Source organism: Diplodia seriata (genome assembly GCF_021436955.1).
Source record: "Diplodia seriata strain FDS-637 chromosome Unknown scaffold_4, whole genome shotgun sequence".
Taxonomy (NCBI): domain Eukaryota; kingdom Fungi; phylum Ascomycota; class Dothideomycetes; order Botryosphaeriales; family Botryosphaeriaceae; genus Diplodia; species Diplodia seriata.
In genome coordinates, this window is record NW_027117311.1 from 1870157 (window position 1) to 1896966 (window position 26810).

Below are 26810 nucleotides of genomic sequence, written 5' to 3' on the forward strand. Positions count from 1 at the left end.
CGGTGACGCAGTTACTCGGCTGACGGAGCGGGGTAATTGCGCTCAACAGGCGTTTGCCCCGTTTGGCGCAATACGAAAAAGCACAGCCACAAAGGACAGGATCTTGAGGATCTCATGCATGCGAGAATAGGTTCGCAGTATGATAGGAGACCAACCCCTCTTCTGGCGCTTCTCAGCCATGTTGACAAGCTTACCATATCAAGATTTTTCTTATTTCTTTGGTCAGGAATTATGGTTTAACAACACAAGCGAAAGAACTGGCCTACATGATGTAAGGCTAAATCACAGGTATGAAAGCCACAAAGCTGAGATTTTAGTTTATAGGCTGCTGCCGACAAGGACAAGTGGGGCATTGTTGGCGGAAACTCCACCGAATGCGTCTCATCTCTGAGCAAATTAGCATTCGTAGATCATGATAGATACACTACTGGAGCTGAATAGGTAAAAAGCGAGACCCCTTGACGTAGCACTATACCAGACACTTCCTCAAGACTTGAGAGTGACAAACAAGACTAGCGTATGGATTTCGCCTTCACCAACAGCGGAGTCTTCTGCCATAAAGTATAGCTCTTCTGGATAATCCACGCTTCGCTTTCAGGACAGACCTCAAAATCGAAGTTCCACAACATCTTGGCCAGGATGACGCGCATCTCATGGTACGCAAGGCTGTCTCCACGTTAGTCTCCTGAGCTTCCATGGTAACAAGCCAGACTTACTTTTTGCCAATACAATTGCGTGGCCCATACGAGAAAGCTTGCACCACATCTCTTCTATCGTCTTCGTATCCCGTATCGGGCAGCCAGCGTTCCGGGATGAACTTCTCCGGCTCTTTGAAGTACAGCGGTGACCGATACGCAGTGTACTGCGCAACAGCCACACGTGTCTACAACCAGAAGCGTCAGCAAAGGAGCCAATTCGTCTCTCCACCGCCCTCAAAGGGGACAAACATACCTTCCCCGGCACCCACTGCCCACAGATGACATTCCCATCCGGATGCACCTGCCTGGGCGGGCCAATCGGCAGCGGCGGATACAGCCTGAGCGCCTCCTCCACACACGCCGCCAGATACGGCAACTCCCTCAACGCCGCCATCCCAATCTCGTCCTCCCCCCCAAACGCGCCCCGCACCTCCCCGCACAGCTTCTCCATCCGCGGCGGATCCCGGCACAGAAACCACACCAGCCCGCTCAACAACGTCGCCGTCGTCTCCGCCCCCGCCAGCATGAACAGCGACGCATTAACATACATATCCTCGCGATCCAGCCTTCTCCCCTCGGGCTGCTTCAGTACATAGTGCCACATGTCGGGATGCTGCTGCCCGTCATTCTTCTCGGCGCGTTCCAGGCGGAGGTCGACGCGGTCCCTTACGGAGCGGTTGTGCAGCTCCTGGTCGTCGAGCAGCGCCTGCGGCGTGAGCCAGCGCGCGAGGTGGCCGAGGAAAGGGTACTCGAGCGTGATGCGCGACAGGTCGAACAGCTTGATCCACGAGAAGATGGCGGCGACCCACGGCGTGAACTCGGCCGTGTCGAGCAGCCCGAGCGGCTGCCCGAAGGAGAGGTCCGACATGATGTCCATGGTGGTGCACGTGAGGAGCTTGAAGAGGTCGAGGGGGGCGGGCGCGGGCGCGGGCGCGGTGGAGGTGGTGGAGGGGGCGGTAGCCGCGGTGGCGTTCTTGCGGAGGTGCGCGACGAGGTGGTCGGCGAAGCTGGCGATGAGCGGCTCCTGCTCCTTCAGCGCGCGGTCCGAGAAGGCGTGCGAGAAGATGCGGCGCACGCGGCCGTGCTCGTCGTCGGAGCCGAGGGCGTTGATGCTGTAGCGCCCGTTGAGGTCGGGCGGGTAGTGCAGCACGTCTTTGGTGTTGGACTTGGTCTTGGTGCCGATCCGGTGCCCATAGATGTCTTTCCACGCGTCCGGGTTGGTGTAGCTGAGCAAGTTGGGCCCGAGGCGCACGACTTCGCCATATTGCTGGTGCACGGATTGGATCCACGGGAGCAGGTCGCCGGTGATGTTGGCGGACCAGTAGGTTAGGTTGGTGCAGGCGGCGGCGAGGGGGCCAGGGTATCTGGAGAGCGGGTGGAAATAGACATTGTAGACGACGGTACTGATGGTGTGGAGGATGAACTGGTGCGTGTGAGTTGTGTGGAGTGGGAATGGCAAGGCGGCAGACGGACAAAAGCGATTATGGACGTCGCCAGAGCCAACAGTAGATCATTACGCGACAGCGATGAGAACCAACCTCGTGGTCCTTCGACGGAGTCCATTGTGGTGGTAAGAGCAAAGAAACGATGGTTCAGTCTGAGAGCCGACATGGGAGATCAATCAGGCAAGCTTTTATACATTTGGGCACAGCAGCGTAACACAAAAACTGAAACAGTGACAGATGTAGGTTAGTGCAAGCCAAGAGCACGAGTGTCTGACTGTGGCATATGCTTGCCCTAGGGCACTCACTCAGCTGGGACTAGCGCAGATCCTGCGAGCAAGGGTTACGGCTTCTGTTTGGTTGTTACAACAGAACGGATATCATAGGTTGCTGCCTTCGCCATATGGCAAGGCTAAAATTCACCGGGAAAAAATAAATCACTTTAACCATCAGCTGAGAGCGTGGGTTGTCCCAAAAGCGACGATGACGTGAGATGAGGCTCGTGTCTGCTGATTTTGCGGGTCGCGGTACCCCGCACATTCTTAAAAGTATTGGGGGGCTGCTATCAGAAGGCAGGTTTCATTACCATGTATTTCGAATTTGAAAGTATGTTCACAGCAGAGACAGATTCTGCTCTGCTACATATGCAATGTTCGATGACGTTTTCCCCATAACAATTAGAGCCGAAATCAGATATGTCGCGCAACCGATCGCTCATACTTCCGCTAGCCGCTCCCAAGCCCAAAACGCCGTACTCATCGCTCATTCACAACTTTTCAGTGAGTTCAGTAACCTTAACGAAGTAGCCATGGGACAAGTGAGGCCAAGCATCAGTTGCATGACCACCCGAGATTATGAGTCACTGAGTATTGCCTTTTCAAAAGTCAGAAAGACCGTTGCCCAAGACAATTGGATGGCCACTTACATTTCCTGGGTCAATCATCAAGCATGCCACCGATATTGGCCATTCACATCGAGAAGTCTGTCTGCAGGAAATCGTCGTGGCTAAATGCATCGTTAACAGACTTCATCGACGGGGTCAAGGTCGAGGCGACATACGTTTCGCTCACATTTGAGTCTGGGTACATAAATGGAGTGGTGTTGAAGGCCTGCTCAATGTTGTAGGGCATACTGCATACTGAGTTATTAAAGATCAAGTGTTGCTCGCCAGCAGGAATGATGCTCTCGAAGGACGCCTGTTGTTGCGGAAAGGAACTCGTGTTTGGAGCGAAAGGAGTCCTTTGCGGCTGATGAAGACCGGGATGGGGGACTGGAGGTAGCTGATACGGTGTATTCAGCCCAACTAAAAAGTCGTTACAAATTGTGGAGTTCCAAAACGATTTACGGAAGAAATACTGACTTGTAGAAGAATGCGACCAAAGCCTAGGCATGTCTTGGGTTCCGTAAGACGGAAAGATGGTTTGGTCGAATTGTGCATCGTGATTGTACGAATGTGGGTATGAACGCCGCTGGGTCGAATCGACAAAGGAGTCGCCGAGTTGTCGAGACACTTGAAAATTTCATCTTAAGATCAGAAGCCAGCATCCAGGATTTCGTCGGGGGACTCCAGCGCGTACTCACATTTGTCAACAACGCCATGCAGAGCCTGGACTTCTTTGGACAATTTCTCGAGTGAACGATAGCTATTCTGCGACTGCTCAAGACTCTTCTGTAGCAATCCTACTAGCTCCTCCATGTTGATGCGGTCAAGACGTTCGACGCTCCCATGGAGAACCTTCACGTGATTGTCGAAGTCACCCTTCCTCTTGAACGCCTTTGGCTTCTGGCATTGCATACAGATGTGGGGCTTGGTCTCGGAACCCGGCGTTGATTCGTTCGACACTAGAGTTGTCATCCACGTCAGCTTTAACTGCCACGTGAGCTCCCGAGGTATCCGGCTGCCGGACGCATCTCACCTTCATCGCCGTCAGTATTCATCTGGAGGGTCTTGGTTCGAACAACAGTAGGGCAGTCGCAGCTGAGGTGATGGAGGCTAGACATCGCACAGAGTGTCGGAAGTTATGTATTAAATGATTGCGACTTACCGGCGCTTGGGCCATGCAGAGTGGACGCGCTCCACGTGGAGTTGGCGAGCATGCATCGCGGCACCGTGGCACGTACATAGGTTAGGCCCCCGAGCTCAGCGAGGATTCAGCGACCAGGCGGCGGGAAAGAACTGGCAGGGCCTGGAGCGAAAACAGCCAGGATCGGCGCTCCATACACCACCATGATCACCGTTACCGTTGATGATGCTTCCGCTAAGCCGCGCCAGAGCAAATCAGGCGCGCGTGGGCTGCCAGCGAGAATCTTGGCAGGTCCAGGTGCGCGGCGCGGCGCTGGGGTGGCGAGCCTCCACCCATCGCTAGACGTCATCTGGTGCCACGCAAAGAGCCGTATATTCCCATGGCCACAGTGCCACCGTTGGCCACGGTCTTACTCAGGCCGCCGCGATCGCATGCAGACGGCCACGGTGCCACGATGCCACGGTTCATGCTTGTCTGCCAAGCCAAACTCAGCCGCTCACCCCGCGTCGGCTCGCCGCCTAGCTGACTCGCCGGAGGTGCTTATCCTACGCAATCCCAAGTTTGATCGAGTTATCCCAATTCTACGCATTCTCTCGTAGGAGTCCTTTGTAATTCTCGCCCTGCAAGTTCCTCGTGGTATTCCGGCCAAATAGTTCGGCTAACATCGCTCGTTCAGCTCGCACGTACTTTCCCAAGTTTGGTACAAAAATAAATGATTCTGATTTCCTGAATCCTCGTGGAAGGTGGCGCACGTAACGAACAATTTGGTTGGAAGCCGACCGATAAACCAAGCTAGACCGCTCTGCAGGTGCGCACGATGATTGAGGCCTCAGAAATGCGGCATCTCTGGCATGGCCGGCGGGTGGCTGCAGGGTCGCTGTCGCTGTGGTTGCCGGGCATAATGGGGCAGAGTAGAGTGACGAGACGGATAACGAGGTGGTGGAGAATAAATTCAGACAGCATCCCTGACTCCCTACGGTAGGCGAGGCGGGACCCTCACATGTCGGAGCTTGGCGGCCATTCAGACAACATCCCTACGGTAGGCGAGGCGGGACCCTCACATGTCGGAGCTTGGCGGCCATCCAGACAACATCGGGAGCCCTCACATTTCGAAGCTTGGCGGGCCGGGGGATTTGCGGCGCGCGCAACGGATACCTAGCTTGCGCGCACGTCCAGCATCGATCACGCTTACGCGGATTGCTACTCCGAACTATATATATTCCACATATACAACGACACCGCTTCGAAGCTGCGCTCATCGCGGTATGTGAACTGTGGCCGCGCCATTCCTCCCGTCCAGCTCCTGCGATCCCGCTCGCCCCCGGCCCTACTCCAAGTTGACTGCCTTCACGCGACATCTCAACCAACTTCGGATGCAACTTCATGAGAAGAAGATACTCAGACTTACGAGACGCTGGTGTTGAACATAACACTAGCCGCCACCGAGTCGTCATTGGAAAAGACAGCGAAGCCAGTATACCCACTCGTTATCTTATATATTCAACGGTACCCAAGGCAATTAGCAGTGCAAAGAAAGAAAAAGCACCATCGACCAACCCATGACCTGTCACCTTACCTCTTCATCGACAATGGCAACCCGGACCTACCCAGACGTCCCAGCGACCTCAAGCTGCTCCACACACTAGATTCAGCAGGTCGCATGGACTTCCGCAACGACAATCGCCACCGTCAGCCTTGTCGTGATGGCGTTCCTCAACATGGGAGCACTCGCTATTGCCACAGCCCAATTCCGCCTTGCAAAGAAGGTAAGTACGGTGAGATCATACTTGAATCGAATCTACTGACCGTCTGCGCAGAAGGATCACGATGAGCGTCTTCAAAAAGAAACCGGCCAGACCTCAGGGCCTTGATGGGATGGGACCGAACAGCAGAGGGGTTGGGACAGGATCCGTGGATGCGGATGGACTTGATATAGGTTCTGAGCGCATGTCTAATTGTCAGCAGCATCAATTGCATCAAGCGAAGGAATAGATCTTCATCTCGGAACCGCAACCACCACCGCCGATGACCGATGACGCATCCACCACCGTGACGAACTCACAACAGCCAATCACAGCCAGTAGCAAGCCATGCAGATCAGGCAATGCGTTGTACTCCGTACGCAGCTCGCGGAGAGAAGCCTTGACCCGGAGCCCCGGCCCGAGCGCATCGCCCCGCTTTCGTTCCAACCCCGTTTTGCGGGGAAAAGAACAAACGAGTCGTGTCGTCAAGCGTGTTGATCGTGAGGTCTGGTTCCTTCCTTTAGCGGTGTAGCAGCATAAAGATCGTGGTGGAGCACCACCCCGTTGCGTCAGCTACATGGTTACGCAATGCGGAACAATCGTCGTCACCTTTGGCCGCCGTACGTTCTCCACCGCTTTGAACCGGCGGGATGGTTCCGGGTCTATCGCTATTTCGGGAGCTGCTTCTGGAAGGCTTCGATGGTCGAGGGCTTTTGCGGTGCGTGGGTGGACTTTGGTGTGTTTTTGGTCGTCGTTTTTGTCAGACTTCCAATAACATCGAGACCCAGACTTCGTTCGACGACCAGGAAGGTGGAAACCGGCATTGGCGAATCAGAACTGGGGCGACCCGAGGATAAGGTTGCCGTAGTGATGAAATCGTGTAAACAGTGTCGATTGCTCGCTCGGCGCAGCTTCCACCCGGCGACACGTCGTCTCTTTCTCCACACGTTCCAGACCCTTTCCTTCGTCTCCGTCCCTTTCCCTCGGTGCCTCTCCCTTTTCCTTCGTGAGCCGGCCGCATCATCATCCTTGCTCCGCTCTGCCGTCCATCCGGCAGTTTCATCAGGCCTTAAGGTCTGGCCCTGCCCGGCCCTCGCAGCACCTGCCACGAAATATACAGCCCATTGCGTCATCAACCGCTTTTGGGCATTGACGAGGCCAATGCGGCTCTTCCAGAAGCCCGCCGCCCATGCCCAAAGGCGGGCCCACCGTACACACACACACCCAACCTTAATAAACCACAAAGCTTTTCCCAGGCCACATCCCGGGTACACATCAGCCACTTGGGGGGCGTGGGGACCGAGAGAGAGCCCAAGCTCGGATTGGCGCGCTGGCGGCCGGCTGTCGGGTATTCTTTGCAGAACGCAGGGTCCTTTTTAATTTTTTTTTCTGACAGGACGCCGTTGTTGACGTACAGTGGTACGCTATGTTTTCCGGCGCGGCGGAAGGAAGGAAGGGTCCTTCGGTCGGGCACTGGCACACTGGCTGGGTTGGCTGGATTGGTTGGCTGGCTGGCTTCGGGAGGAAACCACCACCAAAAAAAAGACCATCGATTATCCTGCTGCTGTTGCTTTGTTTCCCTCGGAGCGCAATGTCTCGGGCGCGCGGCTCCATTATGTAGTATCGACCGCTTGCTCCCCGCACGACAGCAGGCTGGCTGGCCGTGATCGACTGATCTACTTACCCCGCGCACGGGCGCCGACGCGCTGGAGCGAGCGAGCTGCTGCTGCCGCCGCCGCCGATGCTGTTCTCCACGACGGGCGTCATCAGTCACATCATGTTCGCGAGGCGCGCTCGGCATCTCCACGCGGAGGCAGCGAATGACGTACACGCAGAGGAGAAAGAGCGGTGCTGCTGCTCGAGCCAACAGACGACGTATCGGGGTTAGCGTGCGTGCGTGCGTGTGCTGGGGTCGTCTGCCACCCACGTGCAAAGCACAGCCAAGCAAATAATGGAAGCGGCGGTGGAAGCCTCACTCTTACCGCCTCCGTCGCTAGTGAGTGGTGGTTGTCTCAGTTATTTTGCCGTCGCCTGGCCAGTCAGGCCGGCCTGACTAACTAGTCAGTCTGCCTTCAGCCCTGCGGAAAGCGAAGGAAAGAGAAGGAGAGAAAAAAAATTGACTTTCGGCAAATGACCTTCACTAGCTTCGGTTGCGGAAAGGGTGGCTGGTGACGGCGCGCTCGCAGCTGTCAGGCTGCCACAAATGGGTTCCGTGCGGCCGACTATGGCTGAAGTAGTACGATAGTCAAGATGGGTGCTAAGCCCTATCAGTGCTTCTTCCGCTTGGCTGGGATTCAATGGTCGAAATCGCCTTGGGCCCAATCGATTTTTGGCTGGCCGCCATCGCGCATGCCACTGGTGTTGTGGACGCATTCCAAATCCAAATTTCGTAGGGCTGAGGCTTGATGTTGCGATGAAGAAAAGATCTCATGCGCGGCTTTCTGCTTGGCCTGTTGCCCGCATAACCCGAAGCAGTTCAGTATCATCACAATTGTTATCAACACCACTGATCCAAGCTGGATGGATACCGTGCTGGTGCTTGAGCATGTTCGCGTGTGAAATGCAGCCGCGCGGAGTCGGTGGCTTCTCATGGCAGACGGGCCGAGATTTGAGAAAATGATAGGCTTACACGGTGTAGAAGACGGTGCACGAGATCCAGGAAAGCGTGCAGCTGCCGTCGTACGCGCTGCTGCCGCGGGGGATCATCGATCTCAATATGTGATGGAGCTAGCGAGGCGGCGGTGCTAGAGCGGCCAATGGTGGGCAGGATTGGCGGCGGCTATCGCGACCAGGGCCCAACAGAAGCAAACTCGATGGAAAAGATTCATTGAATCGAGTGCCGATGAAGCCGTGTACACTGCGCAGAGGCCGAGCACCTTGGTGGCGTGAACTGCTCATAGCCATGGCGTCATGACTGGGGCGTGAGTCGCGAAGGCAGACGAACGCTCAGACCCTGCAGATCCGGAGGGGTCGGTTGTTTTTTTTTATTGTTGTTTATCAGCGGTGGCTTACGGATATGGCGACAAGGATGGGTGGATAGGCTCCGCAAGCCCACCCTTCGCATCCCGGTTCTTCCCTCAATCACCGATGGAGTTGGCAAACGACGGGGCTGTTGGGCGTGTCCTCGGAAGCTGGCGTGACTGGTTAATTTGGCGTGGCAAAGAGCGGAGTGAGCGGTGTAGGCGCCGCAACGCCGCCCCGGCCACAACACGACCAGGAAGAAGGGTGATATTCGAGAAGCGCCTGGGGTGCTGCAGGGCTCGGGACGCGGCGCGCGGGCTGGCACGCAGCGCCGGGGGTCGCGCTGGAAGCAGAGGCGCGGCCGGGTTTCGCAGACGTTATCGCGAGATGGAGCGGCGGACGGGAGTAGTGGGCGCAAGCCTGATTCGGGAAGCCGGAAGGCCGACCCCGGGAGCTTCCATGCGGCTTCGACTGAGCTTGGTGGTGGGAGTGGTGGGAGTGGATCGGGGCTGGCGCGGCTGCCAGAAGGCCCCACCCGTCGCGCCTTCCAATCACTCGCTGCGGCCGCCGCACAGTTTCACGGCTTCCGCCTCACGCCCAATCGTTCCTGCCTGCCGCGCGATTCGCGCTGCCTGCCCCCGCGACGCGTGACGGCGCCAACGCGCTGCTCGACCTCACCACTCACCCGGTGGTTTGTCCGCGGGCCACGGGCAGTCCCCGCGAACAGGGCGTGAACTGACTTCGCCCGGCCTCGCATCGAGCAAGAACCCTGGCGATCCACCAGCGCGCGTCTCACCTGCTGCAGGCGTCATGGCGTCATCCACTCTTCATCCACTGTGCGTCCACTCTCCGTCCACCGCGCGCACGTGACAGTGTGATAGCCGTTGTGGGTGCGGCGCAGCCGGTGCGAGCCATGCTCAACACCACGACCCGACGCGCGCCTCGCTCAGCCCAACGCCTCAGGCAGCGCGCCTTCAGCGCCTCCAGCGCCTCGCGCCCGCGCCAGGTCTCCCCGGCCGGCCTGAGCGGCGCCGCCAGTGCCGGCGATGACGGTATGGCCGTGGAGGAGGAGACGCGATCTTCTTGAGCACAGGTCACTTTCGACAGCGCAGCAATCACGCGCCAGGACGTGCCCATGGGCGCAAAGAAGTCCAAACAACCATCGTGCCACCGCGCGCCCCGTCCTGCTACCCATGGTGGCCCCGCCCACCACCACCACCAACAAATGGCGGTGAATGGCGATCGTACTGCTCGAACTGGTGGACCCGCTTGCCCTGGTCACGCCGCATTGGTCCCCATCCTTCGCCGATAAGATGCCAATGCAGATATACCGCTGCCCGCGCAGCGCTGCACACTTCCACCAAGAAAAGCCTCGATGGGGGCCGCTGAGTCCAAGGCCGTTGCCGCATCGGGCGGAAATACTGCTGACTTCGCCGCAACCAATCCCAACGCCCTCGCTGGCCTCCACGCCGCCATTGAGTCCAACGTCTCCCCGGACCTGACCACCATGGGCAACAACGCCTCCGTCCCCGCCCAGGGCCTCGAGCTGGACGCCGACCACGCCGTGCCGGATCTGCAACCGACTGACGGCACTAACGACCTGCAGCAATCCATCCCGTCTGCCGACCCGGAGCCGGTGCCCGTGGACCTGCCGCCCCAAGACCGCCCGTCTACCGCAACGGACCGTCCGTCTACCGCAACTGACCGCCCGTCTACTGCAACAGACCGTCCGACTACTGCAACTGACCGGTTCAAGGCCAGAGACACCAGACCCGCCTTCCTGCGCCGTCTGACCATAGCCCCTTCGGCCGTGTCGACCGCCGCCGCTCACCATGAGAACGTGTCCGCCGGCCCCGTCTCGTCGAGTCCGGCAGAGCGGCAGGCGATTGGGGCCAAGGAGCACTTGACCAAGTCAAATGCCTCCATTGCCCGTGTGTCTCCGCCCATGAAACCGGCGGAGCTGGCAACGACCAACGATGACGATCAGGAACACGTCGCTGCCGCCTCCATCACTCTTCCCCCCTCTCGTCCCTCCACGTCCTGCTCCGTGAGCAGTCTCGGCTCTGCTGTCCATGACTTCGAATCCCACGCCCGATGGGAGGCGATGAACCGTGCCGGCGGAGATGTCTCTCCTCTTGACAGGTCTCGCGCCAACTCGCCCGTGGGCTCTTTCCGCGAGCAGCAAAGCTTCCAGAGCGAGGTCGAAGAGGGGACTCGGACATTCGACGAACGCTCCCAAGCCGGTGGCTCCATTGCTCTGTCCGAAGCCGACGCAAGCTGGCGACGGGAGAGCTGGGTGAACCAGGACGAGCCTGGTTCGTGGCACGAGGAGGATCAGAGGAGGCGCAGCGAGGCTGCCGAGCAAAGGCTCGACATGGCGCTCGACAGCCTGCGCCGCAACAGCATTCCGGCCAGCGTTGCCACAGCCCAAACCTTCGGCTCCTTCGCTCACCCCTTCGAGGACGACGACGATGACGAGAGCTTTGACGATGGCAACCAAATAAGGCCCGAATACCTGCCTCTGCCTGACGATGCCACTGACGGCACTGCCGATGACGAGCTCTCGGTGAGCATGGCTACTGTGTCTGACGTCTTTGAGAAGCGCTACAGCACCGAGGCGGCCACCCAGATGACCAACGGTGTGGAGAACTCCGATGACAAGATGGCCCCTTCGCAGTCGCCCGCGGGCGAGACTGCGGATGCGGAGGGCGAGTTGGACGTCGAGCAGACGGGCTCGGATACCGAGGTGGACAAGGCGACGACGGTGGGCAACGTCGACGACGTCGGCGTGCCTGAGGGAGATGCTACCGTTTCGGACGATATCTCCGAGACACATGTGACGGCCTCGAACGTCGCGTCTGGAGCCGTGGACGCTACCGCCCCACTCGACTCTGGCGTGGAAGAAAACAGCGGGTCGGGCGCGCAGGTCCCCGATAGCGAGACCCCGACCGCCGAGCAGATCACTGCCTCGAACGACACGCCGCCTGAGTCAGTCGAGCAACTTGATTCGGCAATCGAGGCGGTGGAGGTGCCGACCGCGGAAACTAAAGAGGCGCACCCGCAACCTGAGGAGGAGGACGCTGCTGCCGCCGGTCCCGTCGATACCATGGCCAACGACATCGCTGAGATCGCTGAGCCCACCCCCGCCGTCGAAATCGCCCAGGACGCCCTCGCCGCCCCCGCCCCTGCCGATGACGGTGAAGCTGCCCCCGCGACCGAAGAAGTCGTCGAAGTGCAGCTGAGCGACATCAAGGAACCCGCGCCTGCTGGTGTTGAAACGCGCAGCAGCATCGCTGACCTCTCCATCGTTGCCGCCGCCACCGCCCCGGAGAACGACGAGAGCAGTGCAGCAGTGGAGGACCTGTCCTCGCAAACTGTTGTAAAGGTCATCGACGACGCGCCGCTGGTTGCCGATCCTGAGTCGGTTTCTGCTAACGTCGCCGCTTTCCCTGCCGCCGAGGCCTCGTCCGTTCCCGAGGGGGATGTGGCCGAGGAGCAATCTGAGGAATCTATTGCTGACACTGCTGCCGAGATCCGCTCAAAGCTCAACTCCCCTCACACTTCCAACTCGCAAGCTGCTGAATCCGTTGCCGCCGAGTCTGTCAGCCTCAGGGACATTCTCCAAGAGACTACGCTGGTCGAGACTCTGCGCGACAACATTGGCTCTGGTGATGAGGGAAGTGGAGCGAGTCTGGCACTCACCGGCTCCGTCCCCAAGGAGAACAAGAAGGACGATGAAGGCGAGGCAGGGCCTGTCCAGGCGCTTGATCTGCGTCACGTCAGCAATGCTGGCGACGACGATGGTTGGGCAATCCCCGACCGTGATGAAGAGGAGCCGCAGGCCAGTGCCCCCGTCCGTTCGAGGAGGAAGAGTCTGCCCCTGCTCTTTAGGGACATGAAGGACAGCAGGAAGGAGAAGAAGAGCCACCTGCCCGTCAAGAAGGAGGCGAAGGAGACCAAGGCTGCCGCATCTTCGAAGAAGGATGGCAAGCCGGTCCTCTCTTTCGCTGCCGTGAAGGAGTCGCGGATTCCGGCCGCACCTCTCTCTGCCCCGATGGAACCGTCCAAGATGCCGTTCAGCCCTGGTAAGAAGGGCCGTAACGTCCTCCACCGGAACCCTCCCGCCGTCAAGCAGTTCGACCAGCCGATGCCTTCGCCGACGACTGTGAAGGAGAAGAAGAAGCGCGGCTCCCTTCTTGGTGTCGTCTTTGGCCGTTCCATGACTCCCACTCTCGACCTTGAGAAGGAGAGGGAACGTCAGGTTGAGAAACTTAACAAGGAGAGGGCCAAGGAGCAGGAAAAGGCAAAGGAGCCGAAGTCGAAGAAGGACAGCAAGAGCAAGCTTGTGATACCCCAGCGCCGCTACAGCTTGGCAGGGCCATTGGGCGGGCACGACCACCATACTTCCTTCCACATGCCTCGTCTTCCCACGCCCAAGCGTGTCCAGGAGATCTCAGGCCTGTCGCGCCAGGAAGCCCCGAGCCGGCCTCGGGAGCGACCTAGCAGCGGTAGCCAGTCTCTGGACTCCCTCTCGCAGGAGGGCGCATCAACCAGCCCCTCTGCCAGGGCTGCCCGTGTCACGGCTGCTGTGGATGCGAACCACCGCGAGCTGCAGTCCCACATGCGCAGGCCGAGCATCCTTCCCGAACCCGACTCGGAATGGGACGAGTGGGAGCAGAAGGCACGCGAGCTGGATGACAACCGCACCAAGGTCAACGGGTCGCCTGCCTCGCAAATTAGCATCCCTGCCGTCCTTCACGGCCCTGGCACTCCCACGCAGGCCAAGCTCCACCCCCAGAGCGGCGATGGCTACCCCTTCTACCAATACGCGCCCCCGCCTCTTCCTCCTCACATGCAGTCTCCTCCCAGGTCCTACTATGGCAACCCGCCGCGCTCTGTCGGCTTCAATGAGCCGTCCCTCCAGCGCCGGTACTCCGAGCACTTCAGCTCGGCGTCCGCCCGCGGTCTGCCGCCGTTCCCGCCCCGCCTGTATGGTCTTCGCGATGCGGAGTACGCCGGCGGCTACCCACCGATGCGCCAGAGCAGCCAGCCGCACCTGCGGCCCCAGAGCGGCAGCGGTAGCGGACCTTCAAGCCCGAACCCTGCCGACGTCGCACCCTTCATGAAGGACGAAGACCGGGCTGCACCCCTCTCGGCGAGCCCCGTCGCATCGAACGTTGCCACGGTCGACAGCTTCGAGGCCACTGACCCTGCTTACGTGCCACCTCCCGTCCCGCTGCCTGGCGAGACGATGGAGGAGTTCCTGGCTAAGCAGCGTGCATGGTACGAGCAGCACGCTCAGGCGGCGAACCGCCGTGACAGCGGCTACTCGCCGCAGTACAATAACCTTCCCCCGCAGGCCTTCTACCCTTACCCGCCACCGTGGTACTGGGGGGCCGCGCAGGGATACCCTCCTCACATGGCCCCGCACTCCCCGATGCAGTCGGGCTACCCGCCATTCTACCCTCCGGCTCCGACCCCGCCGGTCCACAGCCACGCGCCTGAGGACTACTACCACCAGGCGCTGCGCGAGCAGCACGCACAGGAGCGGGCCGCCAGTAGCGACACCGACTCGCCGCGCGACAAGAGCCCTCTGCCCTCGCCGTACGGCGCGTATGCTCCTCACCACCCTGGCTTCGGCCCTCCGCCTCGGTCCTTCACCTCGATTCCCGCTCCGGCGCCGGCGGCACCCTACGGATACCACCCGCGCCAGGACATGCGTTGGCGCGACTTGACGTCTGCTACCGATGATGGTGAGTCGCGCCACGGTGGGGCTGGGCAGAAGATGTCGTCGCACAAGAGGATTGACTCGGGGTTGGGACAGGGCGCTACTACCATCACTATTACCCCTACCGATGAGGACAGCAACCACGACAAGTCGAGCTTGAGCCGCACCGCCACGGCGGCCGGCATGCCAAAGAGCCCCACCGAGAGCGGCAGCAGCAGCGGGCACCTCGTGGCCCGCCGCGCGACGGTCAGCAACGGCGGTCTAAGCCGCACCGCCAGCAAGCTCGAGACGGTCATGGAGCCCGTCGAGCTGGCGGACACGGACGTCGGCTTCAAGAGCAGGTCGCGCGTGAGCAGCCCGGCTTCGAGCGTGCAGATGCACGCGTCGAGCTACCCGGGCATGGAGTGGATGCCGGATCCGGCGGCCGTGCAGCAGGCCTTTGACAATGGCAGCGAGTGAAATATTTCTGATGATTGGATACGATGTTGATGATTGATGGACGATACTTGGATTTATTGTTGAGCATGTTTTCTTTTATTTTTGTTTTTCCTCGCTCGATATCTCTTTTGCTTCATGTAGCATGGCTTGCGGTGGTGATGAGCGTTTTCGCATGGGATGTGGAATTTACTTCTTCGTTTTCATATTTTTTTCTTATATACAAGGATGGGAAAGGGTAAAAAGTTCTCCTTTGTGTTTGGGGTCTCTTTTTCTTTATGTTTTCCTTGGCATATGGCGGCTCATCAGAACGATTATATATCACCCTGGTTGTTTTTGGTTTTTTTTCTCTTCTTCGATACATATATCTTCTATGTTCCGTTTCTCCTTGGCATTTCTCCGGGCGTCAGCACAACTCGCATATCCTGCGTTCGCCTCTTTTTTTTTTTGGTTTTCGGGTCTGTTGTTGTTGCCCTGATACTCTACATGTGTTTATTGATTATACCATGTATGAATGATGTGTACGTACTACTCTACACTCACCCTCCCTCTATCTCGCCGCCGCTACGAAACAACGAAGATGGCGACGATGACGACGGTGTACGGCTGAGGGTTGCTTGTAGATGCCCTACGGCTTAGAAATCGGATAGATTTGTTGCACCGAAGAGGTTTTTTGCGCATGACCGTGAGTGTGGATTCGATATGCTACTGCTTATCCAGGTAGCCGTGAATTATCAGAAGCCATTAGGTCCTCATAATTGTACGCGAGCCTCTAATTGTTGTCGGTTGCGCTGACTAACGAAGGTGCCTACAAATTTGATACCCCCATTTCTAAAATTTGACACCCCCACCGCCAATTATTGACACCCCCTATGTTCCTAGTCGTGCATCACACCCAAATTAAATGCAACTTATATATAACTTTTTTCTAGACCTCTATATATACCTTTCTTAACATATACGAAGTTGCATCGCGATATAACCGATATATAAGGCGTGGTATTGGTAGAAGTCTCGCTTTACTAAATCTAAGTAAAGTAATGTTCCTCGGGTATCCGTGCGTATGCTTACTAAAATAGGCCTAGCGTTACCGGATTATATATGTTCCGGCCGGCGCGGCAACCTTTCTTAGAACCTACCTATGCCCGCCTTCTTAACCTTCGCCCGTAACAGCCACCCACCTACCTAACTACTAACCCTCGCCTGCAATAGCTATTGGGGCGTTAATAGACTTACTAGCGATAAGATCTTAATAAATTCTCCGGATTTGCTTAGTAATTTGGTAGTAAAAACTGGAGAATAGGTTGCGCTCCCGGGGGGGTGTCAATAATTGGCGGTGGGGGTGTCAAATTTTAGAAATGGGGGTGTCAAATTTGTAGGCACCCTAACGAATGACAGGGTTCAAGTGGCGTGGTAGCTGAAAAGTGCAATCGGCATTTATAAAGGCACAACGCCCTGCACGCCGCTTCTCCCGCGGTGGCTGACCTTCGTTCCTTCTTCCCCAATCCCGAGCTACTGGAGACTCTCTTTTGAGCTGGTGAATGGCGCCGCGCGTGCCATGTATGCCGTGCAAAATTTTTTTACTTCAATTGGAATTGTGACCGGAGGAAGCTCAAGGTTTGTGCATTAGTTAATATAGTTAGTCTAAACGTTTTCCAGTCAGGCATCATATGCGCCGTATTTATATATCAATGAACAAGTACACGCTCGCCACCATAACCCCCATCATCAGATACACGTTCCTCATCATCCGGTCCGATGCGGCCCCCGACGTCGTCGACCCATCCGTCGGCATCGGTGCGCCGCCCATTCTGTTCGACGTCATCATCGGGCCACCTTGTCCTCCTCCTCCTCCCGGTCCACCCTGACCCATTCCTCCTCCTCCAGGTCCGCCAGTCCCACCCACCCCCAACGTCGCCACCGTACTCGCCATGGCCGTCTGATTCCCCGCAACGGCAACACCGCTCTCAACCACGACCGTCCTCCCGCCCGCATCCGTCGCCAACCCAACAACCGTCCGATCCACCCCTTCACCACCCACCGTCACGCCCGGCGCGCCCGTCATCACCGTCCACGTGCGACTCCCCTCGGCCACCCAATACGCCGAGCCCGCCGGCAAAAACGTCAGATTCCCAACCTCAACCGGATCGTCCCTGCCCCCGCCACCACCAGCAGGCGTCACGGCCGCCGTAACCGTCGCCGCGGGCACCAAATCCCCTCCCGCACCCGCATCCCCCGTCACGACAACCGTCCCCGTGCTCCCCCCGCCCGACACCGCCGCATCCGTCTCCAGCCCCACCACCACCCCATCCACCGTCACGCTGCCCCCCGGCACCAGCGTCGCCGCCACACCAACTCCCCCGCCGACGCTTTTTAGTACGTTGTACGCGCCCGACCCCAGCCCCGCCGGGCTCAGCTCCAGCGCGCCGACGTGCACGACGGCGGCGGAGGCGGCCGACACGAGGCTGGATTGGTGGGCGGCGGCGGCGGATTGCGCCGAGGGCGGGGGAGGGGGGCCGTCGTCGTCGCCGCCGTCGTCGGGGGGGCCGTTGGGGCCGCGCGAGGGGGAGGGCGAGGGTGATGGTGGATTTGCGATTGGGGGTGGGGGGATGGTGGCGAGGGCTTGGGCGCCGCCGGGGGCTTGGGCGAGGATGGTGAGTTCGGCGGCGGGGTCGGGGGCGGAGGAGGAATCGGAGTTGGAGGAGGAGTCGGAGGAGTCGCCTTTGGATACCCGCACGACGGTCCCGCCGGCGAGCGTGAAGGTCGTTGCGGCGGACCCGATGGTGCCGGCGCCCGGGTTGAGGTGGTAGACGCTGCCGGCCGGGGTGAGGGTGAGGCGCGGGGGTGGGGGAGGAAGGGGGGCGCCTTTGGTGGTCGGGGCGGGTGGTGCCGTGCCCTCCGTGAGGGTGAGGGTTATGGGGGTGGGGGTGGGGCGGGCGGGTGGGGATTGGCGGCGTTTGAGCTCGTGGTTTGAGAGAGCCTGGGAGATTGGAGTTTAGCGGATGGTGGATGAAGAGGGGAGGAGTTCTTACAGCTTCTGCTGTCGGGATGGATGTGTAGTCGTCGGTCGGAGTGTGTAACGGGATCAGCCAGGCTGCGTCGGTCGGGCGACTGGCATCGGCTGGCTTCGTGAACAGCGGTGCCGAGGTCGTCGTGTCTATGGCTGCTGTCGATTGCGCCAAAGCCCAAGCGTGGCCGGCGCCACACGCCACGGCGAGCAAGCCGAGAATCGTGGGGTTTTGCATTATCCCCTGGTAGCGGACGGTCGTGACTGTTGTGGTGAAAGACGCATGTGGCAACAGAAGGCGTTCAAACCACGCTGAAGAGATTTTCGAAAACAAGGCGTGCGCCGCGGCGATTCTTGAAGGATGAACGGGGAATGAGGACGTCAATCACGGACAATTAAGGTTAACAGATACGGGCCGGCGGGCTGGGAAGATCCCGGGGTAATAACCGGTGTGATCTCGCGCCTCAGCTCAGGGGAAAACGCAGCGCCCCGACTTCCGTTTGACAACGGTTTTGGCATGCACAACGACGGCGGGAGAACGACGGGCTATATGTAGCAGAGAGCGAAAAGGGCAAGTAGTGGGTGTTCCAAGCATTAACAGCCTTCCCCTTCCGGCTCCACTTCCGACACCGGCGGGCAATCCGCCCCGCACCAGCGTTTCCGCCGCACCCCACAAGGCTAAGCCCGTGGTTGGCACGCTTGTGCAATTCTAGGCACAATAGCATTACCGACGACGTGATTGGCCGTGTGCGTACAAATACATTGTCTGATAAGGTAATAGCGGAAAAGGAAGGCAGGTGCTAATGACACCCACCCTCCGTCATTAGTCATACAACAAGAAAGTGTTTTGCTTCTGTCAGTTGTGTGAAACAGGCACTCCAACAGAGCGACGGGGCGCCCCACGCCACGCTACTTGGCTGATGTTTCCGAAATTTGCCCCTCCCCGTCACACCTCTCCGACCCGTGTTCTCTCGCTGGGCACCGTCGACAGCTCTATCTCGTCCACGCTCTTCGACGTCGACGACTGCTTGTGCAACCGCGAATGCCCGGAATCTTCTTTCGCACACAACCGTTAGCCGATCAGACGCCTGCCTGCCCGCCGCACAGCAACCGACGACACTCACCTGCAGATGTATTCGGCGGGACCTTGAGCCCCGGCGTAAACCCACCACCTCTCCTCCTGCTCCCGCCGCCACCGCCACCACCACCACTCCGATCAAAGTAATCCTGGATCGACTGCTGATAGCTGTTGAAGAACGGATTCTTCCAGCGCCGGCTCAGCGACTTGCTGCTGCCGTACGTGAACGGGTCGATGACGACGTGGAAGCAGCGCTGCAGCCCGCTCTTCAGCGCCGGCATGGACGCGCACGTGATGCCCAGGCACGACTCCATGATCGTCAGCGCCAGCGCCGGCCGCACCGCCCACGTCACGTCGTACGTCTGGAAGAAGACGCGGTAGATGAAGCGGGTGCGGATGACGCCGCAGGTGCAGGTGCTGTTGTTGTCGTTGTTGTTGTGTCAGCGTGACGTCGGCCGACGAAAAGAAGACGTACGTAAGGGACAGTGGTGGATGGTGGATCGGTGTTGGACGACGACGCAAGGACAAAACGTACATGAGCCCCAGACTAAACACAAACCCCAGCGCGAACTTGGCCTGTCGCGAGATGCGCAGGTCCCAGAACAGCGCCATGGGCAGCACGCACGCGACGAAGTCCTGCACCGCGCTAATGACGCCGGCCGATATCATCTTGGCGCCCTCGTTGATGCAGTGGTACTCGTGCGTCATGCGCCACGCCGGGCTGGCCTTGAACCAGTACGCGGCCGTGGGCGTGCATTCGAGCGGCATGGCGAGGGTGAAGGCCAGCGTGTAGCCGATGATGAAGGCGATGCTGACCAAGATGGTCCGTTTGAACCACGGCCGCACTTCGCCGATGCGCCGGTAGAAGTAGAGGATGGAGACTTTGGTGAGACCGGTGCTGACGAGGTAGAGGATGGAGATGGTGAGGATGAGCTGGGGGCGGCGGTTAGCGGCGATGGGTTGCCCGTGTGCATGTGTGGTACCTTTCTGCCGGTGACGGCCATGTCCGCGGTCAAGTCCCAGGCATGACGATCGAAGCCGTGTCGTTCGGCTTGGGGAGAAGGTCAGTCTGGTGAATGGTGCCATGACCTTGCAGACTCACCGAGACATATTGAGATGCACAGCGCGATGTTCGGGACCTTTGTGTACATCAGTCAACACCAGATGTCTCCGGTTCGTTGGCCGAACGTACCATGGCGGCAACGATCAGTGCATCGTCTATACCTGCATTATGCCGGGAAAACACACGGTCGTGCAGTCTGGCCAGTACAGTGCATAGGGAGAGGACGGTAAAGACAATACTGATGGTCGTCAGGCTCGGCTCAGCCCGGATGCCGTGTGGAAAAGCGTCCGTCTGCCATGCCTCGACCAGCTCCAACGGAGCCACTGGGCCACCGGGCATGGTGGAGATGGGAGAGATTCGAGATGAGTAGAGATGAGTCAGAAGGAGGCTGCAGCCTTGGCGGAGATCGAATGACAAGCAGCGCAGACCTTGCTTGTGTAACTCGAGGTTGGGCTCTTATTATCTTATCCATCCATCAGCCACACTCCCCCTTCTTCATGCTTACCGCAGGCATGGCCATCCTGAACTTGACGTGGCTTGCAGATGATCTGCACTCGAGGTCGTGCAACGGGACGTGAGATAGTGTGTATAGTCGCACAGTGGACCCGATCCGTGGGGTGGCATGGCCTCGGCATGTTCTAGATGGCTTCGGCTCCTGGGCTGTCAAAAAGTCTAAATGAGCTTATTTCGTAGTGCTACTGCACTCATTGGCCGCCGACGAAATGCAGCGAGCTGGATTGGGAAGCGAAGCAGGACGGGACGGCTATTCAACACCCCTGGCTACTCTTCCCGCCGCCCCGCGCGAGCCGCCACGACACGGGTCCCCCTGTTAGCGGTTTCAGCATGAACGAAAGACAAAAAATAAAAAAAACTCCAACTTTGCTTCATCACACGATCGTCATCTCTGCTGCTGGAGATGTCCGCAAAATGCTCCAGTGCCTCGTCATCCCACCGGCACATATGATACGGCAGCCCCCCACGCACAGCGCACTCGCCAATCAACCTTCTCCCTCCCCCACCTACACTTCTCAGCAGAAGTATAAGCACCTCCGATCGCTTCAAGTGCCAGATCTCGTCCCAGCATGATGGTCCCAGTTAGGCATCCAACACCGGAGCCGCAGGGCAGACGTCCATGTCCGGTGCTTGCCGTCTGTCTCTTTGACGCGCAACAGCTGAAAGACGTCCCAGCGTGCGCAACGCGCGGATCATCTCTCTCGCGCGCGATGCGCCGTCTCGAGATACATCAATTCAGTATCCCTCGTATAGTCGGCCACATATACCGGCGACGTTCGGTCGCGGTTGTGGTACCGGAAACTGCCACAGAACGCGAACACCTTTTCGGCCGCGCAGCACGTCCGCGTGTCTCGTAGCAGGAAAGGGCTTCCAAGCCACGGCCGCGTCGTCGTCGTCGGACCGCAGTACTAAAGCTTTACGGCGGGCGTTTGCCACCTCCTAAAGCAGCACCCAGACGCGCGTGAGCCAGGGTGGCATTTGAGAACTGTTCGGGCAGCGCTCCCCAGCGGTCGCAACTGGGAGTGAGAGGCGCTGAGGATAATCGTTCAGCGGGGACATCAATCAGACAGATAAGGACCTGCACCGTGTTGAACATCGCCTTGGCTGATGCACAGCTGGTCCATCCAGGTGGGTGCGCGTTTGCCGTTGGTGGACTGGCGCCGAGGTCTGATTGGGCGGCGATCCAACAGGAGATGTCTCCGTCCGAGGCCCCAGGTGTAGATAGGACACGGCTTCATCCGAGTCCACTTGTCATTGAGCAGCGCTGTCGGCGGCTCCCGAGTATTGCTCGCCGTTGAGGTCCACATCATCGTCGTCGTCACGGCTTCCAAGAATTGTGTCATCGAGGCCGTGGGGGTTCTTGTGCATGATGGGCGGCGTCCCGGACGGCTGGTAGTCCCGTAACTTCCCCGGGCCGAGGCAGAATGAGCCGCTCCCGTTGTGGACTCAATACGGTGTACGTCCGGGCCGGGGTGCAGTGGCAACTCATTCCGCCGCCTGAGCATCCATGCTTGGTGCCGTTTGAGGCTCTGTGGGATGCAGGAGGGGAGCGGTCGACGGACGTGACTCCGCCGCCTGGGTGAAGATCTTCGCGTGGCGCAGAAGCGGGTTAGCGGGATCGGGATCGTATACAGATGACCCTGTACCGCTGTCTCGTTGTTGCTTTGTCCGTTGATGAAACGAAGCGTTCCAGAAGACCGGGTTTTTCTTATTTTATTTTATTTTTTTTTGCATGTGCGGAAGATTGTTGTAAGAAGGGTCGCTGTGCGAGGGGAGCTATCCTCATCTAGTAGCATGCCCGAAAGGTTTAAGCTTTTGCTGCTTAAGATGTGGGAACTGGATTCCGAGATTTATCTGACCGTCCTCTGCGGCCAGGTAGCTGGGAGCATTTGGGGGATTAACGGGGTTTAACCTTCTTCCCGATGGAGTCTCCCGCAATAGCTACCCGGCGTTGCTGACCATGCATTGTCCCCCGAACATTCGCCTATAGTCTTACCCTCAGCTCTGCACTACCTTCCTTTTCTTGCCTTCCTGGACCACTCTCTCGCCACTCTCAAACAGTGGCAGTTTTGCATTGGATTTTCCACCTCCAGCTCGCTGGAAAACGCAATCATGCTGTGCCGTCTCCTGACCACGTTCTCAATCCATTCCGCCGGCCCCCAGCCATCCGGTGGAGTTTCCATGCAAGCGACCTTCCATATAGTCTGGTCTGACAATACCGAGTGCCTGCAACTCTTTAAGCGATATTCTTGAATTTACGTTTAGAGTTCACGCCAATCTCTCTACAGTCCCGACACAAATGACTCTACTGGAATATCATTTCCGAGTCCCTGCCCCTAATATTACTACACATCCTTACATAGCAACTTCCAAATTTTAAAGCCCGCTCTCTGCCTCTGTCGAACGATGTACACCTTCCGTCCTCCAACTCAATGTTGACGTACGCAGTGCTCAGCTGCCGATGCAACCCGACCCGGCGCCATCATCAGTCCCGCGTCATTCCACAGCACCCTTCACACGGATCTAACCTCAAGCTTCGAGTAGAGACAAATCTATCACGCCTATCAAATGCGAGGGAGCCGGGGTTCAAAGCTGTACATCCGATGTGACGAGGGTTTGTTTTCGTTCAGGCCTGCGTCCGAAAGCTACACAGCTACAGCAGCCCGCCATGACCGCACCCGCAAAATCTCCTCGAAGACCTTTAGCCCGCTGCTACTAAACATCTTAAACATTTTAAGGTTATAAGCACCCTCGCGCATGTTTTAACGCTTGCAAACGGCGAAGAAAGATTGCCGCCGGTGCACCTCGCGTCAGGCCTCGCATCAGCTACCCGGCGTTGCTGACTATGCATCGTTTCAGCTCCTTAACTATGTATAGCATTGAGTCCACCACGCTAATCAGTGTCATTACCCTCAGCTACCTAGTAGCTCCAATCTTTCTTTCATCTGCTTCACTCCCGTTATTACGTAGTTTTTTTGGGTCCTGTTCAGGGTCAAAAACTGGTGTACGCTGCCTCGATTGATACATACACGCAACATTTTCCAGACGCTCCGCAGATGGGATCCGCTTTGTGTACCTCCAGCCGAATATCAGCAAGCTAAATTCCATAATGAGCAAATGGAGACCACATCGAAGGGCAACCGTACTGCTCATTCCTTCGAATTTTGAGCAGTGCCTTCCGCAAAGCTTGTGTCACCACCCGATCGGGGTCACTTTCTTCATCTGCACTGGCAATTGACTCATAAAACAGCCTGGCAACCTCAACGCAAAGATCATCATCTGTAGCAACCTGACACCCGATGACATGAGAAAATCCTGCAGTTTGGAACGCGGCCGCAAGGTGCAGGCCTTCATCGGCAAAGATGGGAGACTTTATCTGCGCCGTTGAGCATGCCGAGAGGTATGCAATTCGAGCGTTGGCACCTGCCTTTGCATTGAGAAGTGAAGACACAGTAAGGGGATCCAGTTCTGAACCGTTTCCTGGGGGTCCGGGTTTCTGAAATAGTAGATGGCTTTGTGATGGATTGTTGGCGTTCGAAAAGCCGTGGCAGGCGAAGTGAACAATGCTCGAGTCCTTGACCTCGTCGAGTACTTCCTGAGCCGAAGGCTGCATGAGCGACTTGACCGTGAACCTTCCGCCTATGGCCTTGCAAACTTCAGCCGTCTCGCGCAGTACACCGTCTAGTGGGGCGAACCCTGGTGTTGTTGGCATTGCCGCAAGTACGATGGATGGATGGTCCCGTTTGAGGATGCTTTTGCCCGTCGATGCCCGTGATTTCGCATGCTTGAGCGCCTTTATCGTAGTGGCATACGATGACACCACTCGATCCAAGCAAGTACTCGACCCATCTGGACACATCTGAGCATAGTTTCCCGCTGCGTGAAACGCGTAAAGCCTCGCAAGGCCGGTCCCGATCCACCAAACCCGAGGAACGTCACCGCAGTCAGACTGAGGCAGGATAGCTTCAAGCTTTTGGAGAACCGGTTCCACGCAAGAAGCCCATATCCAAGTGTACCCAATCCTTTCTTTCTGAGCTTGCCCGCCTTTTGAGTCACTCTCAATGTCCCGCAAACACTTCTGCCAATGCTCATCCATCTCTTGATCTCCACACTCTTCAAGTGGCCGTGTAGGTGTTGTTGGAGCTGGAAGTATTTCTTGGCCATTCGCGAGTTTCTTGTATACCTCAGACACCATCCTGTACCTATCTGACGCATCACGTGCTTCGCGAAACTGCCTGATTAAAGGGAGCGGTACGGTGTAAATACCGGACCCAGTAACGATGATCGCGTCCGTGCTGATTGGAGTCATGTTGACCAGGACAATTGACCCTTCTCCTGCACATTCTTGCATGTCAGAGACCGATGGCGGTTTCAGGAAGTTTTCAAACCCCGGCATCTGGCGTATTCGTCTCTCACAGTCCTCCAATGACTGCTCAATGTTTCGACGTTCTGTGTAGTGCCCAGGAAGGCCGACACGGGCAATTGTCTCGGAATCTTGGGGGAATCTGGAGCGAACAAGCTCATATTCCTCGGCCAAGTCCGGATGGTGGTATGCCAGGTCAGATAGATCGGTTTGGCCATCAAATAAATTGCCCAAGATGAGCCCTCGCCCAAACTCAAGCCGCTGCAAAGCCTCTTCGATATTTCCATTCAAGATGGAGATAGAGCATGCCTCGTTGGACAAGCCTGATATCAGCTCGATCGCGCGCTGCTGATCAACATGGCTCAGGAAACGGCCGCACAATGATGAGAGTAGCCCCAAAGCAGTTTGGGCTATCTCACTTGCGTGACACAAATCCTCTGGCTTATTGCTCCGACCCAGTATCTGGATGATGGTACGGGCTGCCCTCACCCTGTCGGATGGTCGAGACGAAACGGACTGGCTGGCTTTCACTAAACATGCCAAAGATTCTTTGGAGTCAGAAGTGTTTTTTGTCCGCAAGAATCGGTCCCACAAGAAAAGCCCATATTGGAGAAGTCCTGAAGCTCGCCGCGGGTGACTCTCAGGCGTTATGGCCACTGAACGTCTCGACATGGCTATGGCTGTTTCGAACATTTCTTCATCCCCCGTCTCTCGGAAAATATCCATGGATACCTTTGCACCGTTGTGCAAGTATTCAAAATAGCTGGTGTCATTCGGAGATGCTGTTCGCACTGCCTCCATGCACCATTCTGAAGCTTCCCAAAGGTCGCTGGCGCTTCTGAACTTCAAGAACCTCTGGCGAAGCAGTTCTCCGAGATTGTTATTCAGCTTGGTGGCGAGAGCTCTATCAATCTCTTTGACTTCAAGAGCCTGTCTGATCCTCATTATCGCCTGGTCGAGGTCTTTCCGGTCACCAGTCCTCTGGAATCGCATACTCAGTGCCCAAGCATAATTGGGGATGGCTTGCTCGTCACCTTCATTGGACGGAGTAAGGGCGCTTAGTTCTTCGAAGTTGGAGATGGCGACATCCAGGTTCTCCAGATTCCCAGTTCGTTCGTAGAGGTTGCAATGCAGAATACCAAGATTTGATGTCAACATTTTCCGCGTGGTCAACGGAGGGACATCGCAGAACGGTGCTAGAAAGCCGCCAGCATCCTGTAGTTCGGAAGGCATCAATACCAGTAGCAAACTTTTCGCTTCTTCGGCTACCGGGATCGCCCTTTCGATATCCTCAATGTTTCCGACCAACATGTACCGTTCGAGAAGAGCAGTGGCGAGATTTTCGAGGTACTCTGGCCGGTATATGGCTTGTTTCGGAATCATTGCTGCTGCTTGGTTCAATCTCTGAATTGCATAGTTGCTGTCCGTTACGCTCCCTGTTCGATTTGATCTCGTACGCAGAAGCACACCAAGACTTTTGATTCGATACATCAACATCTCACTGGTGCTGTGTCCTTGCACCAGGATTGCAGTGATTTCTTCGTGTATCTCTATCGCAGAGTCCAAAAGCGAAGTCTCTTGCGTTTGGTTGAACTTCATCCACAGTGCTCTGTGAAGCGTTTCCAAGGACTCAAGCCGATATGGATGTTCAGTTGGGATGTTTTCAACGGCCATTTTTGCCCACACAAGTGCTGCTTCGTTGTCTTCTTCGCTCCCGTGTAGTCTTCCACTTAGGTGCAGAGCGAATGAGAGACGA

At 57.6% G+C, this 26810-nt stretch overlaps 5 protein-coding genes across 5 annotated transcripts; 1 reads left to right on the forward strand and 4 right to left on the reverse strand.

The window, feature by feature from the left end:
• Positions 1-512: 512 nt before the first annotated feature.
• On the reverse strand, positions 513-2261 carry SLS55_004429 (uncharacterized protein; the record flags this gene model as incomplete). Its single annotated transcript, XM_066775887.1, has 4 exons — positions 513-666; positions 717-883; positions 952-2121; positions 2172-2261. The coding sequence occupies 4 exons, from the start codon at positions 2259-2261 to the stop codon at positions 513-515; spliced, it is 1581 nt and encodes a 526-aa protein (XP_066633768.1).
• A 1410-nt stretch (positions 2262-3671) lies between these two features.
• On the reverse strand, positions 3672-4237 carry SLS55_004430 (uncharacterized protein; the record flags this gene model as incomplete). Its single annotated transcript, XM_066775888.1, has 2 exons — positions 3672-3982; positions 4186-4237. The coding sequence occupies 2 exons, from the start codon at positions 4235-4237 to the stop codon at positions 3672-3674; spliced, it is 363 nt and encodes a 120-aa protein (XP_066633769.1).
• Positions 4238-10242: 6005 nt separating this feature from the next.
• Positions 10243-15054, forward strand: SLS55_004431 (uncharacterized protein; the record flags this gene model as incomplete). The annotated part of the gene is made up of 1 exon (XM_066775889.1): positions 10243-15054. One exon carries the CDS (start codon positions 10243-10245, stop codon positions 15052-15054), a length of 4812 nt encoding a protein of 1603 aa, XP_066633770.1.
• A 4199-nt stretch (positions 15055-19253) lies between these two features.
• On the reverse strand, positions 19254-20345 carry SLS55_004432 (uncharacterized protein; the record flags this gene model as incomplete). The annotated part of the gene is made up of 2 exons (XM_066775890.1): positions 19254-20048; positions 20340-20345. 2 exons carry the CDS (start codon positions 20343-20345, stop codon positions 19254-19256), a joined length of 801 nt encoding a protein of 266 aa, XP_066633771.1.
• Positions 20346-25823: 5478 nt separating this feature from the next.
• Positions 25824-26437, reverse strand: SLS55_004433 (uncharacterized protein; the record flags this gene model as incomplete). Its single annotated transcript, XM_066775891.1, has 2 exons — positions 25824-25845; positions 25899-26437. The coding sequence occupies 2 exons, from the start codon at positions 26435-26437 to the stop codon at positions 25824-25826; spliced, it is 561 nt and encodes a 186-aa protein (XP_066633772.1).
• Positions 26438-26810: the final 373 nt, after the last annotated feature.